We start from the raw sequence: 24,234 nt of genomic DNA on the forward strand, positions 1-24,234 counted from the left end.
ATTTATCGTATTATCAAATGTCAGATGTTCTTCTTCGAATAATATCCATAATATTTTTTTAAGAAAAAATCTTCTATTAATTATAATAACTTGATAATAAAATGTCTGGTAGCAAAAAGAGCTAGTAAAAGTGCGAATGGTTCTCTTTTCGCTGCGATAGTTCTCCAGATCCCCAACTAGACAAAGAATTGTGCTCATCCTGATAAAAACAGGCGACTTTTGAAGGGACCGGCATTCTTGGATGCAAGAAATAAAAAGCTTGCCGGTACTTCACTTCATATGGCGCTTTTTTAAAAGCGCCACCCACGGAAAAAAAGAGAACTAGCGGTGATCCCGAATTCGAATCGGAAAAATTACTTTAAACGTTAAATTAAATCTAATCAAGGGACAGAACAATATTTGTAGACATCCTAATAACCAGTAGTTAACAAATTTGTAAGCCAAACTCGTAAACTCATCTCGATTAGTTAAAAAGAGATTTATGATTCATTTTCGTAGAATGTTGAGCTCTTTCAGTTCAAACCGCAATAGGTTTCATGCCCAAATAATAGTTAAAAATCATACAAGGAAATTTCGGAGGTTAATAATTATTTTCTTGTCTGAGAATACGATTTTCAGTCATCATTTCCATGTTGATACTTTGTAAGCTTTTTGTAATATTTTCAGCACTTTGGTAGGTAACTGAACTTATCTCTATTCCTTGTTTTCACAATGTTGAATCTTTGTTTATTGGTTTTGTATCTGTTTTTTTCTGATTATCAAATTTTTCTTTTCTTTCTTCTCTTCTCCATACACGAAATTTTGGAGGGAAATTTCTTTAGATAGGCTTTTCAACAACATATTATAACAACTTCATGGAAAATAACATTTCTCTCAATAGCACTTATGATTTCAATATTATTATTCTAGAATAAAAACTCAATTCTATGGATTAATTTTTATTGAGATCTAACAAAGATTTTCGGCAGACAAAATTCATATTAAATGCATAAGTCTCGACATTTCTGTAATTGTTAACAAGAAATTCCTTAGTTGAATTAATCAGCTATGTTGGTTTGCCCATTTTTAGCTAGAACATCTGTAAGCACATCAGCAAGAAATAACTTGCTGTTAATAGGTATTTTAAGATGTGAATAAATAATTTTTTACATAAGCTATTATCACTTTATACACAATCGTAAGGAAAATATAATACAAATTATGTGCATATTGCACTCAAGATTATGTGCTTCTTTAAAAATATATACTTCATTGAAAACAGTCTCAAATGTTCATTTCTTCAAATTCCTTCTACAATTATAATGTTGTATCATTCATAAAAATTGCTAAAAATATTGATTCATCTCTATTTTCGATGAAGTATAGTTTCACAGCAAAATTTGTAAATATTTCAAAATAATAATTTTAATTATAATTATAGAAGCAAAATCACAAAACACTCAACAAAATTACAGACATACAAAATGATACATTTACTTCCACAATTTTGGCAAGGATTTCTCAAGAAATTAAATTCGATTTAATGTTTTTTTATGGAAATTTTCAGAATAAGAGAAGTTGATAGATATAGACGGAATTTCTGCAGATGAAATACATCACTGCAGGAGATGAAGAGTTTATTATTTCAAGGCAAGAATGACATTGAGGTCAAATTACATTGAGAACATCAAAATTCAATATAAAAAATTGAAGTGAGATATGATCTCAAAAATAAGTAATAAAAAAAGGGGGTTAAAATGCATAACATCTTCATCTATCACCATATGCATCGTCAATTCAAAACAATCATTAGACTAGAGTATTTTAAGCCAATATTTATGTACAAAACATTAAAACGATAAACACAGGAACAATATCAACATCAATTCATATTTTCTGATAAATAAAAACAGCAAACAAAATATACAATAGTCGTGAAGCTAAAACCTTATACTCTAATTCTCAATTATTAATATCCACCTAGGTTTTCTGTGTCTCTTCTCTCAATTTAAATATTAGATAAGTTCTTTACGTCGGACATATAACTGAAAAAAATAATTTAATTAAAATATAACAATAATAATAAGATAATTAAACAAAATAACAAACTGGCAAACTTTCAAGAGGAAAATGTGCTGCCATCAGAGGTAGACAACGATAGACTGTTTTCGCTCTTTTTAAAGTTCATCAGTATTGTTAAAACCCTTCTAGCCAGGTGAAAACAGAGGGAATTTGATTGAAAGCCAACAACAAAAGCATTGACATTGACAGTGTATGTGTCAATACGACACCTGGCGTTCAAAAACCTAAGCTTCTTCCATCCCCTGTGGTTACTAAAAAAGTAGAAATCTGTGTGATACTGATGAGCTTTAAGAAGCGCGAAACTGGTTAACTTTTTAATCTAAAATAATATGGAATGTTTTCGTTTTTCAATGTGGTATTAGTACGCAGCTAGTCTTGTACCTAGAGAACAAGTTATGAAGTTCCAATTCTCAAAATCTCAATACTCGGTAACTCACCTTTTAAAATGTAATCTGTTAACAACGCTGGAACAGTTGGACTATCTTCATTTATGGCTTTCAGAACTGAAAAGAAATTATTTCAGCTTGAGTGTCATGGACAAAATTCAATTTTAGTAAACTTACTTTTTATGAGAATTTGAAGAGTTTGGTTATCTGGAGGTCCACTATCTAAATGGTACGGAATTACTGTTGTAAGATACTGAAAAATAAGAGAAACATTTGTAAACTATATTCATTCACATGGGAATTATCTGTTTTCTCAATATCATAATTTTATGTTTTTTTTTGTTAATTCAAAATCCGAACTCTAGTTCCGTGTTTATCTTCGAAGCAATTGAACGGATTTTGTAGATAGGTAGACTTATTTCAGCTTGGAGTAGTATTTGTTCAATCAAAATTAGATGAAAGTAAAAAAGTATTTACTAGAAATAATCATAACTACATACCTTAGGATCAAGTCCATTGGGAGTTTTCACAGAATTATTTTTGGAACTCCTCTTCTTCTCTACATGATACTGTCGTCTTTTATTTTGTACGGCAAGTAATAGTGAAATGAATGTATTCTTCAACTCTTTTTCATACTCCAGTTCATCTCGTAGAGCCAGTTCCGAAATTAAGGTCTCTGAGAACTCCCGGATGAGAACTTCTAGTTCGAGAAACAGTTCGTTCAGTTGAGATAAACTGAGGTCACGTAGCTCTGAAATAAACAAATCATAAATATTAATTTTCCAAATAAGATGAAGATACAGAAATAGATAGATAATCTGTGAATATAAAATATAAGTGAAGTTTATAACTAAAAGGAAGTTTTGAAAATGGACATTTTTGTGGGGTTATTATGAAACCATCTAAAAGTTATTAGGAGTTATAGAAATATAACGCAAAAATATATCATTTCTTGCATCTTATGATGGAATTGACGGTATTGAGAATGATGGGAATACCTTAGATTTCGAAGAAATTGTACTAAAATTATATGGGTTTTCTCTAAAATAACAAATAATTCATCATATATGTAACCATAAAATCTTTTACTTACTGTCCTCATATAGAGGTGAACTGAGAACTTCTTTAGCCTTTTCCAGAACTTCGTTATTTTCGGCTATCAAGTCACCGTTTTCATCTGAACATGAATCTTCTTGCATCATATCGTCAATTTCTTGTATGACTTCGTCTGCTGTCTTCAAAGGCTCGGTGTCCTGGTGAATTCCATTTAAAATGAGTGCGTGCATATCCAAGTCACTCGCTACAGCTTCGTCTTCAGATGAAAGTTCTAGTTCATCTTCAGGTGTTGAGGAACCCTGAAAACAAAAACAATTAAATAGGTAAAATTGTTAATAATAATAATTTGTTTATTTGTGAAAATGTCTTACAAGGTACGCAATTTATACAAATATCTATACCTTTATCTCGGGAAAGAATTTAAGGATTTTTATACATAGGCGTACAACTTTGCTTCCGCCGTTATTTTCCGAAATTCGAGGCTTTATTGTAAAAAACTGGTAATACACTTGTGATTCAAAGTGAAGAATATGATTCAATATGAAGAAGTAAAAAATTGGATCGATTCGTGGATCGCTTCAACAGATGACCAGTTTTTTCAACGCGGGATTCGTACGCTGTCCAAAAGATGGGAGAAAGTAGTGGCCATTGCTGGCCACTACTTTCTCCCATCTTTTGGACAGCGTACGAATCCCGCGTTGAAAAAACTGGTCATCTGTTGAAGCGATCCACGAATCGATCCAATTTTTTACTTCTTCATATGACCGAAAGTGCTGGTCAGCCAGGCCGTGTGCCAGCGATCGAAACAAGTGATAGTCAGAATAATAATAAACTTAGTTTTTTCGAATGGATCAGCCTGTATATTTTTTACTTATTGAAATCCTTAAGAAGTACTGAATATTGACATGACTACGAAATAATTGGAACAGGCTCGCAAAAGCACCTGACTTCAGTCGGTATTTTTTAATTTATTATTATTACTTCAACATACATAAAAGCGAACATCTGTGAATAAGACTTGCCGATGTTCGCATAACTTCTTGTTACTGGATAATATTTAGCGCACAAGTTCCCGGAAAACAATGACCAATTACAATTTCAATTGGTTAACCAGCTGTTAAAGCTATATACATAATAATTGCTCAAATGGGATGATATCATCGTTTCAGATGTAATAGAATTATCACAGTTCAGCAATGGTTGGTTACTCTAGTTCGGATGAAGATATTTGATGAAAAAATAATAGCGAAAAATAGTTTCAAACTAACAGAATGAGACAGTAGATAAACAAGAGGATTTCTAATTGTTCCAAATTTAAGATGAAATTAATTTCGCCAATACCTTCAAACGGGATTTTCAAATGATTTCCTCTAATATTTCTTTGATAGAATGTACATGACATGTATAATTCAACAACATAATGTGCAATGGTTACTCTTCTTCTCACCTTTTCGTTCAAATTAAGAGCAGGCATATGAAGTTTCCTAGCATACGATTTGGACCAATCTATCGGTAGTATATTCCCAAAGTTGCCTGTTATAGTCCACCACATTCTGAAAGAAATAATTTTGTTTAGATAACATTTTTCAATAATTGAATGAATAATTATAAAGCTCTTAAAAGTAATTATTGATCAAAGATCATCATTGAGATTAAGTTAATCTAGAAAACATACAAAACAATGATTGCAATCAGGGACTGTGAAGGTGACTGTTCTACTAGTTTTTATTTATTTTTCAAACAACAACAAATGTAGCATTAACTTTTTTGCGTTGCACATGCTTAATAACAATTCACGTGAGCTTCACAAGCCCGTGAATAACTTCAAGTGTGAATTTTATTTCTTGATTTTAAGCAATTTTTTTTAATGTATTGAAATTGATGCAGCAAAATTTTCATACTAAATGTCATGCTAGTTGTTAGAATTCAAAGAAAATTTTCAGGTGGTGTATTTCTTCACATTATACATTCTACTCATTGCCTTGTTCATCAGAGATTCAGTAGGTATTGGAAATAATAAAACCAATCAAAATGAGAATAGTTTTCTGCTACATACGGGTTATATTCCTAGATCGAATGTGAAATAAATTCGTATTAATATTGACCTCATATCGATAAGAAAATTGATTATTGGCGATGAATTTGATATTTATTTCACGAAAAATTGATCAGTAATGTATCGATGTATAACCCCATTTCAAAGCTCGGTACATTGATATCCAATGAAAATATAAATCTCTCCATGATAATACAAGAAAAATATTTATATCAAAATGGCACACTGATAGGTAGATAGCTCGATTCATTGCATCATCGAATGTATGTATATGTCTACTCACTGTTTAATCATTAGATAAATATTTACAATAATGAGAAAGGCTAATATACATTGTGACTTTGAAATTTAGAATGAGTATAGGCTTTGCTTTCTCCAATAGAATGTAGTTGTAAGCATTATTGGATTAATTATTTTATTTAATGTTGTAATGGAATAGAATGACTGCTGCTTTATTTTTCATTTTTTTGGTTTATTATTTTGAATAATAGTATTCACTTTTATCATGGTTCACGAAAAAATTTGAAGCCCAATTCATGCAATTTTGCCATTGTTTTCATTGATATGTGACACGGCGCATTGTCTTGTTGAAACAGCACCTTTTTTCTTCGAATGAGGCCGTTTTTTAACGATTTCATCCTTTAAACGATCAAATAACGCTATATAATAATCGCCGTCGATGGTCTGACCCTTTTGGAGGTAATCAATGAATCTTATACCTTGCGCATCCCAGAATACTAATGCCATAACCTTGCCAGCTGACTGTGTTTTTCCTCGCTTTGGATTGGATTCGGTTCATCGTGTGCAGTCCACTCAGCTGACTGTCGATTGGACTCCGGAGTGAAATGATGGAGCCATGTTTCATCCATTGTCACATATCGACCCAAAAATTCAGGTTTATTGCACTTAAACAGCTTCAAATACTGCTCAGAATCATTAACACGTTGTTGTTTTTGATCGATTGTGAGCTCGCGCGGCACCCATTTTGCACACAGCTTTCTCATGTACAAATATTCGTGAATGATATGATGTAGATGTTCAGATGATATCTTCACAATGTCTGCTATCTCGATCAACTTCACTTTACTGTCATTCAAAATTATTTTGTAAACTTTTATGCTCATTTCACCACGTTTAAACTTAGCATACCAATCAATGATGGTTGATTTTCCTGGTGCAGACCCCGAAAAAAATTTTTGACACGTGTCGTTTGAAGGTTGGTACCTACCAAAAATCATATGGAATTAATACTAGCACCGCCATCTGTGCATCAGACCGGGGACTTTTCAATCGGCCTAATACCATTATTTGATGAAGATATTTTAAAGAAGAAGCTACTAACTTAAACACGACACATTTCAAAAGATCCTACCAAAATAAGCCTAGTGGTGTCAAATCAGGGGATCTTAGAGGTCATTCAGCCCCATCTAGGGTAATTGTATTATATTATAACGATTTGAAAGTTCATGCGAAACTTAGTGAAAAAATTTAAAAGCGTACAGAAGCTCCAAATTCTACGTTGGTGTTTTTCTCATTTTTCGAACAACATTCCTGTGTGGATTCCTAATCAACTAAAGAGCATCAGATTTTATCACAACTCCAAATGATTTCCCAAATGTATCTGAAACTCATCAAATTGGAATACCACAATCAGCAGTTCACCTATTTAACCTAACTGATTGTTTAAGGAGATAATTCCAGCTTAAATTGATCTGAACACCGTAGATGCTACTTATCCCATTTCTAAAGCGCAACGTACTATTATATCTGTAAATCGACACATATATCGAATAAACAATGAATTGTTATTAACATACGACCTTCCTTGAGGCCAGAAACCATCTGTTGAGACGGTTAAGGCATGGGAAAATGAGAGATTGAAATATAAGATGAATAATGAAGGATTTATTGAAGAGACAGAATGTTTTAGAAGTCACGTTTCAAATACGAGAACTGAAGCTTTGGAACGACTGGATCCTTTTGTTCAAACATTTGAATGATCAAAGGGAAATCCTTTGAAAGAAACTTATGTCAATAAATTTCCTGGTGTTCTAGAAAGGGATTTTCAGTAGTCAAGACTGCACATTTCTCACCAAGGTTTATTATTTCAGTTCCAACATAACGGTTCTAGTTTTGACGAATCTCAACTACTCAAATGAATACAAACAGACATATTTGTGTCTGCGATCTTTCAACTGTTCCTAGTTAATTTTTGGGTGCAGAATCTGAAATATCCCTCAAATATGGTCTCTCAGATCTATTTCTTTGAGATACGCCAGTTTATCAACATAAAACATTTAAATGACGAATTATCTACTAAAAAATCTAAGGGCGATAAATCACAAGATCTTGAAGGTCAATTACACGTCCTAGGAATTTTTTTCTCAATAAAGCCAAAATGGGTATTGTTGTGTGGCTTGTTGCACCATCTTGCTGGAACCTGTCTCTTTCAATTCAAAATTTCAGGCAAAAAATCGGTAATCATTTCGATATAGCGACGAGAATTGAGAGTTTGAGTGACACCTTTTTCATTTTCAAAGAAGTACCAGCCAATCACTCCACCAGATAAAATTACACACCATACAGTGACTTTTCGTGGATGTTATGGTCTCTCAGCAGTTAGATGAGGATTTTCACTGCCCATATGCGACAATTCTGCTTTTTTACATAACCATGAATAAGTGAATAATGTTGAAGCACCCAATCGGCATATGTTCTATGCATTCCATGGTCAGCTGGCTTTAGTTCTAGTATCAACCTAACCTTAAAAGAATAGATACAAAATACTCCATAGCGTGCCGTAAGAGAGGCCCAAATGTTGTGCGCGCAGAGAAATGGATGAATTTGGATCTTCTTTAACACTTTCATTCACATCAGCAATATTTTCAGTCGAGTGTACATTTCGATTATACTGAAAACATTGCTGGATATTAGATCCAATATAAAATTTGAAATATTAATAAAAATATTAATATTTATATGCGAATTGAAAAAAATCAAACCAAGCAGCAATAAATTTGAAAATGAGTTGACCCATCAGAGAGTTATAATGACAAGTAGGCACATCGCCTAAGTTTCCGATAATAAAGAGTTTATTAATTGATAGGATAACATTTTAGGGAGCTAGCTTCAATTAAAAAAGTTGATGATCCATTTATTTTAAGTATCCAATCTTTTAAGTTACTGCCTGTATTGATCCCCTGTTTTAGAGGAGCAGATGGTTATCATTTAGCCTAAATCTTTATAGTTTTGTGTGTTATCAAAAAGAACTAAGACTATACTTTGCGAATATAGGAGTTTTTTCTGTATCATTGCGATATCTCCAAATCTATTCCACAGAATTCATTGAAATTTTATATCTTGATTAAACGATGAAGTAAATTGGCTATGCAGCTTTCATACCACAGAAAATACTAATTGGAACAAGTGAACAAAAACTCCTCACTTCATAAGTATCCTTTACTCATTTTGTTTTTGAAGAATGACAATATTTATTTAATTATTAATTAAGTTCGAACGTAAGATATTGTTGGGAGTGGTTTTTCATCCCTTCGCAAGTTATAGAGGTGATTTGATCAGTTTTTAGCCTTCTAAAAGCAGTAATTTCAATTTGCATGGAAAGAGATTTTAAATTTTCGTTGAAGATTTAAACATTTAATCCTTCGCATCAATTCGAACACCCTGTATAGCAATGTATGGAATGAAACTTCATATCCCCAAATATTCAACGGAAAATTCAAAGAATTTTCCTCTATCCCGAGAAGCTTTTAACGGTGGAAATATTTCACGTGGTTCAACCTAAAATATGTGCGTAGTCAGTTGACGAGCATGCGTAGGGTGAAATGTTATGGGGATATTCCCTTCATAGTGTAGAAATCAATACCTACTGGAGTAAGGGTGGATTCTTAAAGCTACCCCCAACAATTCTTACAACTTGTTACTCTCTTTTTCGAGCGATTTGAAGATAAGTATCAAGTTTCTTGTATGAGCTCTTGGGGGATGTTAAGTAAACTGAAGCATGAAATCTAATGTTTCTTATAAGGGTGGTAGGGGGTGCAGCAATTGCTAATAAATCATGATACGGATAGTTTGGATTTCCTGGATTCAAAGTGAATAATGGTTATAGTAAATCAAATGAATAATAGTTCTAGTGTAGAATATCTGAAAATGTTGCAATTCAATAGATATATCAATAATGCAGGGGGTGATTCTTGTTGACTATTTACTATTTTACGTTTGCTCAAATTCAACGAGCGCCTCTTATCTGGGAAAGCTGGATTTCATTAAGGATCATCTACGACCCCAACTGAATACCCACACCAAATTTCATTAAAATCAGAAGAGAATTGTTGGAGTAAATTCTGTTGCAAGTATGTGCGGACACACAGACATACATACACTCAACCAAAGTTGTTCAGAATGGCCTGAAATGCATTTAGAAATTGGGGACAAAGATATTTAACTTAAATTTGGCATAAATATTCCAATTTAATGTTTTCATCATGTGATATGCCACTTTTGAATGTAAATCTACATGGTGAAATTTTTTCTGAAACAGATTTTTTTGGTGGATCACTGGTAGTTTGGAAAAATGTAGAAGGAAATCTTGGTCCAATACTACACTTTTGGTTTCTTGTAATATTGTTCTATCTGCTACCGATTTCGAGAAAACAAATCAGACAATTCTCTAGTAAACCTAAGGAAAATCCAAATTATTATGAAGATTCACTTAGTAAGCTGTTATGAATATAATAATTACAAGTTTTGGTACTTATTAACCCTATCTTTAGCTAAGATTAATAAATATTCGATAAACTGGTAAGGTAATCACAAAAAAGTAGGACTACAAGAAACACACTGTATCTTAAAAGCAAAGCGTTTGCGGGTCCATGTTCATAGGACTTTTTTCTTGAAATTATCCAAAGGATCTCTCATTTTCTTTGTACCTTCAATTCAGGAACATCCTGTATATAACTTATCTAATACATAATTTTAATATCCCAAAAGATCAACAACCTCAACACATTCTATTCCTTCTTCAAAAGTTAAAAGCAATTAAGAAGGAGTAATCATACGATCCTCATTCAAGTGGACACTATCCTTCAGCATAAATAAACGAGTTAAAAAATAGCTGCTTTCACCTTTGCTCGTGCTAATATGCCATAATATAAACATGTTACCTGGGTGAAGGCAAGCCCCAATCTTGAAAGTCTCGACAAGTTTTCAAAGAAAGTTCCATCAGCTAGAGATCCGTTAAGAATCTTTTGGGAGCATTCTCAAGATTCCATTCCTTTATAATGCATGATAAGGACAGACTGGTTTGAGTTGTTTGAACTCATACAACATTATTTGTTGTGAATTTTCGATTTATTCTGTCTTTACTCGATGGAAATTCACGAAGTACGAAATTTTTTGGGTGGAGAATCTTTGCCGAGAAAACAACAACTTTTAGGCCTTGAAAAATCACAATTCCTATTCCAGAGTGAGTTTTAAGGAACACGAGATCCTTCCACACCAAAATCTATAAAAATTGTAATATCCGCTTCTATGATCTTTCTTTCTATTCTATGGCGTTCCCATAGAATAATAAACATAGATAGAGGGAGTATACGCAATTTCACATGTCCCCAACATGGTTACATTACGTTGTCGGATTGTGAATTTGAATATTCGGAATCCAATATTTTTCCTCATTTTCGAATTTATAGTATGCAGAATATTAATTATTTTCTGTATCTACCTGTTGAAATCCAAAGTTTGGCAACTTTTGCTCTCTTAGTGTCATCGGTTGTTTCACGTCGTTTGGCGCACTTGAAATTTGTTTTCTGAATTTCTGATATATTTAAGTATTCATCTCAATATATTTTGAGTTGATATGAGGGGTTGATTCACTATGGGACATAAGAAGTGCGTTCTTTGTGGAGAAACTCGCGAATTGAGTGAAATATCGTATCACTGATATGTTTTTATTTCCGCGCGCTGCATGTCAAATTTGATAGTTCATGTTGGGGATAAAATTTGCTTACTGAGTATGACATATGTTCCCTTTATCTATGTTTATTACTCTGAGAGCATTCCATACTTGAAACTCACTCTGCATACTAACAGGTGGAAATAGAATACCAACTGTCAATTTATAGTTATCGAAAACTTCAAATTATGTTGCCATATGGCAATGTAATCGAAAATGAGGTATGTATCAATAAGGAACAGATTGAATATATGCGAATTTGCCATTTTCAAGAGTCAAACGAAAAATCATTCAACATTTCTTCTGCGATGTTAGCTGACCTCAAAATATTGGATTTCTCACTAGTACAATCTGATCCTAACATCAGCGTCATGTGGTGGTACAAGAAAATCCATATTTAGTAGGACTAGGTACTAGTAGAGTTGCGTGTTCTGTTACGTAAGGCAAGGTGAACGGCTTTTCGTAAATCCAACATCGTATTTTCCTGTGAAATGCTCTTGAAATCGATCGACAATATATCACTCGTGAACGAGACACGACAATTCGAAATATGCCAATTTTAGAACACATAAAACTTTATGGTTGCAAATTTACGTTTTTCCGGATTATTCCCAATGTGATCGATTCGTCGGAAAATACAGGGTGATTCACCGGGATGACCTATTAGGCGTTTATGGATCATTTTGAGCTGAAAATATGCATATTGGAGTTTGAGACAATGATCTTTCTTCCTAAAATATTTTCAGACCGCTACAACTTCCGGTTATACCAGAAACAGACTTCTACTTCCTTATTTCAAATGGCACACCCTGTATATTATTGCATCATTGGATAGCTTTTTTTGACGATAATTTCGGCAATATGCCATACCTTGGATAAAAACTCAATGGTTCATGAGTTAATGAGAATCTTTTTTTTTATTCTTCGGCAGAAATAGCTTTTGTCGAAAACATTTTTTTCTTCATCGATTCTGCAAATACGTAGTATCATAAGACTGTTTGTGGTACTAGTATTCTTCCTACCATAAACCTACTTAGTTCCATTATAAAATATTCCAAGTCATGGATGTGTTATTTTTCCGAACCATATAAGTTTTGAATAAACTCATAAAATAGAATTAATGTTCGATGCGAGGTTTTCATTAATTCGTCTACGTGAGAAAATAATTGCCTGGGAAAAGATAAGAATTTAACGGTCGCAAAAATAGTTATCAAAACCCAAATACTACATAAATAAGAATGAATCTTTGATTGGGCATTATATTGAGGTAGTTTGATACATCAATGTAGGTTGTATTGTATATCGAAGAGATTTCATATTTTGTTTAAAGAATTTTCTAATTTACATTGTTCTCACTAGTTCGGAGAATCCTTATTTCTAAAATGAAATATGTAATGTGTAAGAATCTCAGAGTAATAAACATCGATAGAGGAAGGATATCTCATTTTCAGTAAGCAAATTTTGTCCCCAACATGGACTATCAAATTTGACATGAGGCGCGCGGAAATGAAAACATATCAGTGATACGATATTTCACTCAATTCGGGAGTTTCTCCAGAAAGAACACACTTCTTATATCCCATAGTGCATCAACGTTTCATATTAACTCGAAATATAATGAAATAAATACCTAAATATATCAGAAATTCAGAAAAGAAACTTCAAGCGCGCCAAACGACGTGAAACAACCGATGACACTAGGAGAGCAAAAGTTGCCAAACCTTGGAGTTCAGCAGGTCTATACAGAAAATAATAAATATTTAGCTTATTACAAATTCGACAATTAGGAAAAATATCAGATTCCAAATATTCCAATTTGCATGTTTATTCGGGAATCACTCAAATAAATATATTTCATTCAATATAATATACATTCATAACGATATAGTGAAATTGTGGATTTGAAAATATATCACAATCCGACAATGTACCTAATCTAACCATATTGGGGACATCAATCTATGTTTATTACTCTCTGGTAAGAACCGAATCCATCAAATAAATACTTGTCAACTAAAAGAAATTTTTAAAATCATTGGAAAAATGTGACGAATAATAGTTATTTATTATACAAGGGAAAAAAGTATTAGATTTTAGCTCGAGGTTATGTTGTCGACGCGAAGCGGAGGGAGACAAAATCTAATATTTTTCCCGTGTATAATACACTATTTTTTTCTGTGACAGGAAAAACGACAATTTAATAGAGAAAGACATATTATTACAATATATTAAAGTCAGAATGTTATCGATATGAATTTTGAATTTTTAAACTAGTAAGCTGCAAATAGACCTGCGTTGCTAAGGGAAACTTCAAAGTAATCAAATATCTGTCAATTTAATTTTGTGATTTGTTTCAAAAATTGCGAACTCAGTAATAATTGTTTAGTAGTTATTTTGTTGAATAATATAAAGTTAAAAAATGTCTGATTCTGAGTTTTCTCTGACTCCACTGGAGTTGATAGAAACAGCGCAAGTAGCGTCACGAAAATTATTGCCAGCTAAATCGCGGAAAATTTACGAAACCGCGTATTCAAGATTTATGTAATGGAAAATGAAAAAGACATGCAGTTCTTTCTCGGAGACAGTGTTATTGGCTTATTTTTCGGAATTGGCACAACAACAAAAGCCATCAATAGTGTGGTCGAATTATTATTATTCCTTTACCTATATGTAGATAAATATATATCCGGGAAAAAAGTACTCACTTTTTTCCCGGGGAAAAAAGTAATTTCGTGAAAAGTCATATTTTGTTACCTGTCAACAGAGATAAAATGTCAAATTTTTTTCCCGTCACAGAAAAAATCCAATTTTATACTTTCTATGTTTTTGCTACCAATAAAATTGGATTTCAACAAATATAAGGATTAAATTGTATAACCTCACTGTTTTGAACTTGTCTTAAGTTCATCTTCATTGAATTGGTGATGAAATTCCTGGTTTGTAGAGTCCTTATTTTTTTGAGGAGGAGCAAACATTGCACTTTTTCGTTCTGAATCGAACTCCAGTCGGTGATTTCCTCTCAATTTTATTGATTTTAACCAATGCACCATGTCTTACTCACTTCCGTTTTCAATGCAAAATATATTTGATTGAGACTTCATTTCGGATACATCGTCGTCTGCATTCTAATATCTCCCTCTAAAAATTACAGGAAGTCGATTTCACCCGAGCCAATATGCTAGCAAAGTTAATCCCAAAGAAGTAGAATGTTTTTCAAACAGTTAGGTACATTGTATTTAATATTCATTCATTCAACACATGTATCATTACTATAACCCTGACCCTGACATTACTATTTACTTTACTACACAATAATTACTAAAGCGACTGAGATACAGCATTCAGCGAACAGGAATATATTAAATAAGGGCAGCAATGATTAAATTAAATTTGGGAATAAGTTGCCAAAAAGTAAAATGCGAAATTTCGTTAGAATTGTATCGGATTTTTTTTGTGAATTTTCTCAAAATCTATTTGTTAGTTCATCAAAGAACTAAGTTATCCAAAAAGTCAGCTATGCAGCTTTCTTACGGAAAAAAATTATAAATTTCCACTGATCTAATCTGAAAATTGGAAAGTAAAAAAAAATTAACGGCTATATTCATTTTTTGTAAAAAAGCATAATTTTAAACGTCAAATATTTAAAGTTCTTCTCTTGAATAAAGGTCAAATTAATATGGTAGCAGTTGAAACATCTACCGCACCAGACAAATCATCAAACAACGGTTCATAACAGCACTCATAAGGACATCCAAATTGACCCTCTCATTCTTGAAATTATGAACTGAATAAATACAATGTTTCTCTGCCCCCACATACGAATGACTCACACCCATAATCATAATACCCAAGCTTCATCCGATTCACTTAATATCTCACATAAAATTGAATGGAAGCTGTATAACAACTGCTAAACAGATACGTATTTACTTGAAGGGCTTTCCTATGGGAATAGTACAATTTTAAATGGTGATAATGGCAACATTGCCAATGTGATACCGAGTTTTAATTTAATTTTTCTCTTAGCATTCACAAATTAGCACTGTTTCTATAAAACAATTGACCATATTCACCGTCGCCATATTGTTGTGCGACAATACCAACTACCCAGTGTTCCCAACGAAGAAATATTGAGTTTACTAGAAAAATTCCACAATATAAAGTTTATAAGTGAAGTTTATGTGTACCTTTTCTGGCTGCTACGCCACATAGGCTTGTTTGGGACAATATTTCGCAAAAATTTCACCTTTTGGAAATGAAAACATTAGCGAAAGACGGTTTTATGAACAAATTAACTGTGGCCGAGTGTATAAATGAAGGCTTCGCTCCATTTTTCGAAATAGTCAGTGGAAGAATAATCTCTATGGCTGATAGTATTTTTGATATTAGCGGTATTTTTCTAGTAAACTCAATATTTCTTCGTTGGGAACACTGGGTAGTTGGTATTGTCGCACATCAATATGGCGACGGTGAATATGGTCAATTGTCAATTCCCAAAGGTTGTCGAATATTTCCATGAGCAAATGGCATAACCTATTGAACACAAATGACATAAGAAATGTCAAAAAATAAAACAGTGTTGTCATTTGAATCATATGCAACCCAATCATAGAGTAATAAACATAGATAGAGGAAGTATACGCAATTTTTACATGTCCCCAACATGGTTAGATTACGTTGTCGGATTGTGATATATTTTCAAATCCACAATTTTACTTTATCATTATGAATGTATGTTATAATGAATAAAATATATTTATTTGAGTGATTCCCGATTAAATATGCAAATTTGAATATTTGGAATCCGATATTTTTCCTAATTGTCATATTTATAATAAGCATAATGTTTATTATTTTCTGTATCTACCTGCTGAAATCTAAGGTTTGGCAACTTTTGCTCTCCTAGTGTCATCGGTTGTTTCACGTCGTTTGGCGCGCTTGAAGTTTGTTTTATGAATTTCTGATATATTTAGGTATTTATTTCAATATATTTTGAGTTAATATGAAACGTTGATTCACTATGGTACATAAGAAGTGCGTTCTTTGTGGAGAAATTCGCGAATTGAGTGAAATATCGTATCACTGATATGTTTTCATTTCCGCGCGCTTCATGTCAAATTTGATAGTTCATGTTGGGGACAAAATTTGCTTACTGAAAATGACATATCGTCGGCTAAGAGTGTAAATCTGCTATGTCCATAATGAACAATTTTACATGAGACCAATAAAACCGTACAGTACAGTGTTATAATAATAATAATAATAAGAGAGTTTATTCATGGAAATACATTCAATAGAGTTTATTGAATGTATTTTCATGAATAAACTCTCATTCAATAGAGTTTATTGAATGTATTTTCATGAATAAACTCTCTTATTATTATTATTATTATAACACTGTACTGTACGGTTTTTTTGGTCTCATGTAAAATTGTTCATTATGGACCTAGCAGATTAAGCCCCGGTGCACACATCCGACATTTACAGTTGCGACACCGTTGCGGTGTCGTACGCTAGTGTGCATGCTCCCATTTGATTCTTTGTACCACAGCCCGCATGATGGCAGTTACGACGTCGCAACGGCACGGCGGGTAGTGTGCATGCTCCCATTTGATTCTTTGTACAACAGGCCGCAAGTACGACACAGCAACGGTGTCGTAACTGCAAAAGTCGGATGTGTGCACCGGGCCTTACACTCTTAGCCGACGATATGCTCCCTCTATCTATGTTTATTACTCTGAGGACCCAATCTAGATACCCGTACCGAATTTCATAGAAATCTGATGAAAATTACAGAAGTTAACGCTGTAACAAGAATTTGCGGCCACCTAGACACACCGATACGAGACCAATTGTTCAGGATGCTCTGAATTGTATTTTACCAGCGAAAATTTCGAAACCAAAAATTGTGTTCATTCTAAAAGTGAACACACTATTTGAAAAATCAAAAATAGAATTTAGAATTTTTTTTCAAGGAGAATAACTTTAAAACGGAATTTTTGAATGTTATTGAAAGCCTGGAAGAGATCGTCAGTCTTATTGCCCTCGGTATAAATGTCCCCTTACATTTAATTATGTATAAAACATTCCCCTGTTTTCGTTTTATTCCTATATCGATCACTCTACACCGTCGAGACGCTGGGCGCCTAGAAGTCTACGTTGTGCAAGCGTGAATTTCGGAACAAAATGTCAGAACTACAGTTGTTGTGACTAATACAGAAGGCCTTGGTTATTTGAACAAAAGAGAGGGGAATGAGTGAAATGAAAACAATGCAACTTTCATATTATGATTATAATAGGAAGTATGAGTCTAGAGCTTCCTAACAAGTACTAAACAATGATGAAAATCTCTCATTCTTGCTTTTTTTGTTAGTTTTCTTTAGACAGGAATTTCTCAACACAATTGAATTGGAGCTGCAACTGTGCTAAAAATAAACTGCTCCTCAAAAGTTAAGGATATTGATGTCATCCGAATATGCATATCAAAACGCATTCATTTTATGACCTGAATAAAACCAAAATTGAGAGATTGAGCCACACAGACAATGCAATGATATTCCTTATCTGAACAATAATAATATACAAAGTTCAGTTTTGATATAGGATCAAATAAACAATTTTGACTCCCGATATACCTTATTTTGCAAGTAAAGTCTTTGTATCTGAATCTGATGCATTACTTAAAAATTTCCATGAGAGTGGATCGAATCTTCAACTTTCCAGATTGATGGAAAATAATGGATCCTTCCACTGAAGAGTTCAAGGTTTCAGTGTTGTCTTTTTATAGTTTCCTTATTTAGATTTCATTAAAGGTTGAAGGTTCTGACGATAAAGCTTTGGTCTGATGCGAAATGCCTCTTTTGACACTGAATATCGATTAAATGAAGCTTCATTAGGAGGGGTATCACCTTTGGGCTGGATTGTAAACATCTAAACAAAGTTTATTGGGAAATGTTGATTAAGGTCTCAGTTTGGCCATATTATTGGCTGAAAGTTCTGTTTCACCCCACAGACTATTTCAAGCGCCCATAGACGAGTTATTCAGTTATTCTAGGCATTCCACCTGAAGGTTTTGTTCCCTGGTTTTGCAAATCAATGATTCAAATAAGTAACCTTTTAGAGTACGAAGGTTATCTCATATATTTCAGGAACCCTGATGACTAAATGTCAAATATATATTAGGTGTACAACTTTACTTCATAAAGTTATTCTCGATTGAACATGTCAGCTTACGAGCCAAATTCTCGTCATTCGCGCGAGGTTTTAATTTTCTGCTTTAATATGAAGAAATCTGAGACTGAGGCCCATCGAATGCTCTCAAATACCTATGGTGAGGCCCCTATTAGCGAAAGAACGTGCCGAGAGTGGTTTCAACGCTTCAAGAACGCTGATTTTGACGTCGAAGACCAGCATGGCGGAGGAAGAGAGAGAAGGTTTTTGAATATGCAGAATTGGAGGCATAACTTGATCAAGACTCGTGTCAAATGCAACAAGAATTGGCAGGATCATTAGGAGTGACGCAAGAAGCCATTACAAAACGCCCGAAAGTCATGGAAATGATTCAGAAACAATGACTTTTGGGGATGAAGCACTTACTAAAACCATTGCTTATCACTTGCATAATGAGTTCAACCGTGGTCGCCGTAACCTCAAGGACGAATTTTGTCAAGGTCATCGAAAATCAGTTGTTGTGCCAGAAAACATCGAAGCTGTGCAAGAACTGATAATGTAAAATCGTCATGCAACATACCGTGAGATAGAGGCACGTTTGCACATTATATTCACCATCATATGTTCGATTTTACATGTAGATTTGGTCGTAACTCGAGTTTGGATCTCTCATAATGAAGTTCTTGTCAATTGGTGTAAAGAGAGGCTCAAAAACGTTAATTGCGGAGCTTCAAAAGACGTTTATAAGTTCGTGATTGGTGACAAATCTTGGATATATGCATATGAACTGGAAACTAAACAGCAGTCGACCATATGGGGCAAGTTGAATCAAATTCAACAAAAGTGGTTCTTACAACAAGTACATGTGGCTACTGTACCATTAGAGAAACATAGAACACTTCATTCTGAGTGCTACATGACCATTTGCCTACTTAAAGTACTTGCGGAAATTCACAAAAAAAATCGTGCAGACAGTCATCCTTCTACATGACAACATAAGCTCTGACACTTTAAGAATAAGTGAATTTCTGAGTGGTCAAAACGTTGAATTGAGGGGACATCCACCGTATAGTCCCGATTTAGCACCCAATGACTTTTTTTGTTACACAATAATAAATTAGAGGTGAGCGTTTTTCAACACAAGAAGAGGCAGTTGATGCCTTCAAAATGGATATTTTGGAGTTACTTGATTCGGAGTGGAAAGATTGTTTTGAACGTATGGAACGTATGATATCTATAGTGTGTTATACTCTCCATTCCTAATAGTTTGATATTGGATCAAGCCAACAAAAAGCTAATTAGGTTCAATATACTTTTTGTGAGATTTTTATCTTCCTCATTTATGATAACTTTCGCTCCAGTCTACAGCACTTCCTATAAATCAACACTTATTTTAAGTGAAAATATACCGCTGTGGTTTACACTCCTCTACGACAAATATTTGATGTTTTTGTATGAAGCATTCAGGTTACATAACGTCTTGTGATTACAGATACCTTGAAAGTGTTAAGTGCCGAAATGTGTACATGACCTGCTCGGTGTTTGCGAAAGTAATCAATAATTGATTGACTTTATGCCGATTATTTAAGTAAACAATAAATTCGATGCTTTTCTTCATGGCAATAAATGGTTGAAACAAGTGAAACATTTCAGAGGTTCACTATGGAAAAAATAAAATTTTCAATATTATGTGTATTGTATTTTCTGGAATAAAGTAAAGATCCATTTGAAATCAATTCTTCTAGAAGAAATATGAAAAATCTTATTGGAAAAAAGTTGATCAGAAAGCGAAAATAGGAATTTCAGATGGTAGCGATAAAAAATAATTGTACTCTGGACTATCAATTGATTCCCATTTCGAAAATTATATTTGTACAATGCATACAAATAAGAATAACTTTCTTCTGCCTCGATTTTGTTTCTGTTAAGGTTTATACCTATGTAGCTTCGAAACCAATTCTAAACACGTCGAAAATGTTTAAATCCATAGTGAATAATAACTTCAACATAAGACAATTTCGCATTTTTTCACGAAGTAATACATATTTTGTTTCGAGTTCCAAATTCCATACCTATAAACTCAAACTATTCAGGTTATTGGGTATACAATGAAAGAACAAAGTAGTTCAGAAAGTGATGAGGTACAGTATTTTAACTTCAATCTATTATAAGATGTTAATTATCGTAAATGTAAATTAGTTCACGTTGTCTAGATCGAATACATTAATGATATAGTCGAGGAGAATTAATAGAGAATAAGAAATATGAAAACAATATGATATTTGAGGTTGATGACCTTAAATCAATTAAAATCTCCTTTATAAGATAAGTACTATGTTTAACTTCATTCATTAATTTCATGTATATGAATGATTTAATGAGCTTGTCTTTATTTCTACATTCTTTATATTTTGGATGCAAAAAACTGAAGAATTGTGATACCAATCAATAGGAATGTTGTGAACATAAGTAACAACAAAAATATTCTTATTCAATGTTTTTGTCAATATTTTGTAGCATAAGAACACATGTATGTGTGATCAAAGTATCAACAATAACAATAACCTATCAACTGAAAAAAGTGTTTTTCTTTATGTTACAGAATCTAAGAGAAAATGTTGGGCAAAGATACTATTGTGTTTCAAAATGAACAGTGAAGAATTTTACCATCATATTGGTTAAAATTCAACCACTCAATGCTCTTCAACCTATAATAATTACTTCCAACAAGTTTTTTTTAACATACCCATACATTCAAACCCTATTCGTAAATAAGATTTGCAATCACATTTATGATAATCCACTCCAAATAAAAATATATCTGCCTTGGTTTCATAATGAAGTTCTTCAACATAATCCGTATTATTTCTTAGAGGACTAAGCCTCTTGTCTTGTCAAAAGACAACCTACACACTCAAGGTGATCTCATTGATATAACCATGCCAAATTTGATAGTATGCAAACAAGTTCAGCCGTTTTCATCGGGTCCAATGATCAGCATGAGCCTATCAGTATTTTAAGAATTTCGCTGAATTAACTGAATCACGAATATTTTCCATGATTCTGTTTATATTCAAGAAACTAGTCAGAATTGATAACTCTTGAGAATCAGTACTGCAGAATATATCAATCTAAGTGAATACACACATGGAGAAAATAAAGAAACCGACTGATTTCATTCAAGCAATGGAAATTAAAAATATAATCGACCATCGTCTGAGCTTTGCTCCCAAAAATAAACATCAGGTATGTTTGTCCGATCGAAGATAAACAAATGGGATCCACTTGAGCAAAAGGTTACCCTATTTTAGAGGTACCGGTCTTATCTGAATCTGACAACACTATATAAACAATATTTCTCCTGGATACCTTCGATATCTATCGATAACGATAGGGAATAGTCGGATTTTCAGCGATTTTCGTGCGAATAATTGGATTATGGACTTACTGGCATTCGTTCATAATCTCCTCCTGTGTCCTAACCTGCACTGGTGCAAGTTTCTCCACCGATTCCTCATAATTCCCAAAACACTTGGTTATCTTGTCATCGAAGGTATTCACTAGGTCCTCCAGGGAGCCTGAGAAAGTCTCGGTGAAGTTGTCAGCAACCGAAGGGACCTCTCCATTTGACAGTATATTTTTCTTGTTCTGTGTTATCGTATCAAGGGTAGAATTATTGATGATTTCCTCGTTTTCGTTCAGAACGTCGCTTAAATCTTTCGTTTTCTTCGTCAGGTTGATATTGTTTATGTTGTGCTCGTTCTTGAACGCGTTTTGGAACTCGCTTGAGCCCCATTCGTCACCATCGTCAAATTGGGCTAGGGGTGCTTCGAATTTCAGCTCGGCCATTTTACTGGCTAGATCGCGCATGGTGCGTTTGCACCCACCGCAACGACGTTTTGAGTTGAACTGAAATCTAATCGGAACTCGGATGATACACTCTGTGATTCTGTGCGTCCTCCGTATACGCGCAGTGCGGACGAATTTCGCAAAGTCGATCGGTGTGCGCAGTGCATCAGCCGGAATTTCGAATATGTGAACCGGAGTACAAGATCAGATGATTAGCGTTCTTTTTTTATGCAGAACCTTAAACTTGGAATGTATTTTCGGCGATTCGTAGATCATTCATCTTTAGTTTAGTTTATTTCTAATTATAAATCTTCGAATTAGTTGCAAAAAAAGCCAACAGGAAATTTGACTTATGGATATACAGAATGTTCCTAAATTGGAGGGACAAACAAAAATGACAGATTCCTTGGATCATTTCAAGAAGAAAAAGTCCTCTAAACATGGGCCCGCAAACGCTTTGTTTACGAGAAACAAGGTGTTGAAGTTTGTTTTTTTTTCAAGTTTTTTTTCTTATAGCACCTTCCCTTCACAAGATATTCAGCTTAAATTTGGCATAGATATTCCAATTCAATGTTTGCATTATGTGATATGCTAATTTTGAATGCAAATCTACAGGGTGATATTTTTCTGGAACAGTGCCCTCTTCTTTCCTCTAATACCTTTTTTGCAGCGAACATTTTTTCAAGATTCAAAATCTAGGCACAATATGAATCATTAAATATTCAAGAAATCATTAAATTATCAATACACTATTATATAACGTTGCTGAAATGAATTAACACCTAATAAAATTGGGCATTAACGAAATTTTGAATACCTATTTTGTTTGAAGTTCAGAGAAAAATGTGGTGCAAATAAAATAATATGGGGTTGACTACTACAAATGAACTTGGACTAATGAGTATAATTCATTTTAGAAAATTGACAGAAATGGAGCTCATCTATAATTATTTTTCTCTGAATCAGTTCAGTATAAAGATTTTTAGTTGAAACTTTCTGAAAACCATATTTCAAATTTGAACTTAGAACTTCTCAGGCTACTGGTAAAACCGTGATGTGTATGATGAGTTGCGTAAACTTCTTTCAAGGCGCAAACAAATTAAATGGAATTTATTTTCAATTGTTCATAAGGGAAGATTTGTAATATTGTTCAACGATTTACATTTTCAGATCTTATCATTGAAAACCAATTGCTCGATTAACTCCAATAAAAAAAATTTTTACAGTTACATCCAAACTTTTCCTTGTGAACGGAAAAACAAATTTCCATCAAATCAATTGAACCAATATTTCTGCAGTTAATGTAATGAAATTTGATGTACAAATGAAAAAAATAAATGTAGAATTTCCAAAATTCCTAGCGGCTCCAAGAATCTTGAATGAATATTTTCCTAATATCGTTTTAATAAATTTTAAGAAGGTACAGGGATAGTGTTATTTTCGAGGGTAAAGAGAGTGTATCTTTGATATTTATGTCCTCTTGCTCATTTTATTAATTTAAATTTTTACAAAATCATTCCTAAAATCATTACAACTGGCGCGAAACATATGAAAGAAATCTTCGCTTATTGGTTTTATTGTTTTATTCCTTCCAATAATCAAAAATAGATGTCCGTATTCCTTTTTTTTCAGAAAATCTTTCAATGAAGAACTCTTCAAGTAATATACTAAGCTTTACGATTTAA

At 33.2% G+C, this 24,234-nt stretch overlaps 1 protein-coding gene across 1 annotated transcript; it reads right to left on the reverse strand.

The window, feature by feature from the left end:
- Window positions 1-922: 922 nt before the first annotated feature.
- On the reverse strand, window positions 923-22,642 carry LOC123685104 (fasciculation and elongation protein zeta-2). Its single transcript, XM_045624684.1, has 7 exons — window positions 22,149-22,642; window positions 4,951-5,056; window positions 3,541-3,802; window positions 2,948-3,198; window positions 2,625-2,700; window positions 2,499-2,564; window positions 923-2,024 (listed from the first exon to the last, which is right to left on the reverse strand). The coding sequence occupies exons 1-7, from the start codon at window positions 22,568-22,570 to the stop codon at window positions 2,008-2,010; spliced, it is 1,200 nt and encodes a 399-aa protein (XP_045480640.1). The 5' UTR covers window positions 22,571-22,642; the 3' UTR covers window positions 923-2,007.
- Between the last annotated feature and the right edge of the window lie 1,592 nt (window positions 22,643-24,234).

The sequence above is a fragment of the Harmonia axyridis genome, chromosome 7 (assembly GCF_914767665.1).
Source record: "Harmonia axyridis chromosome 7, icHarAxyr1.1, whole genome shotgun sequence".
In the NCBI taxonomy this organism is placed as follows: Eukaryota; Metazoa; Arthropoda; class Insecta; order Coleoptera; family Coccinellidae; genus Harmonia; species Harmonia axyridis.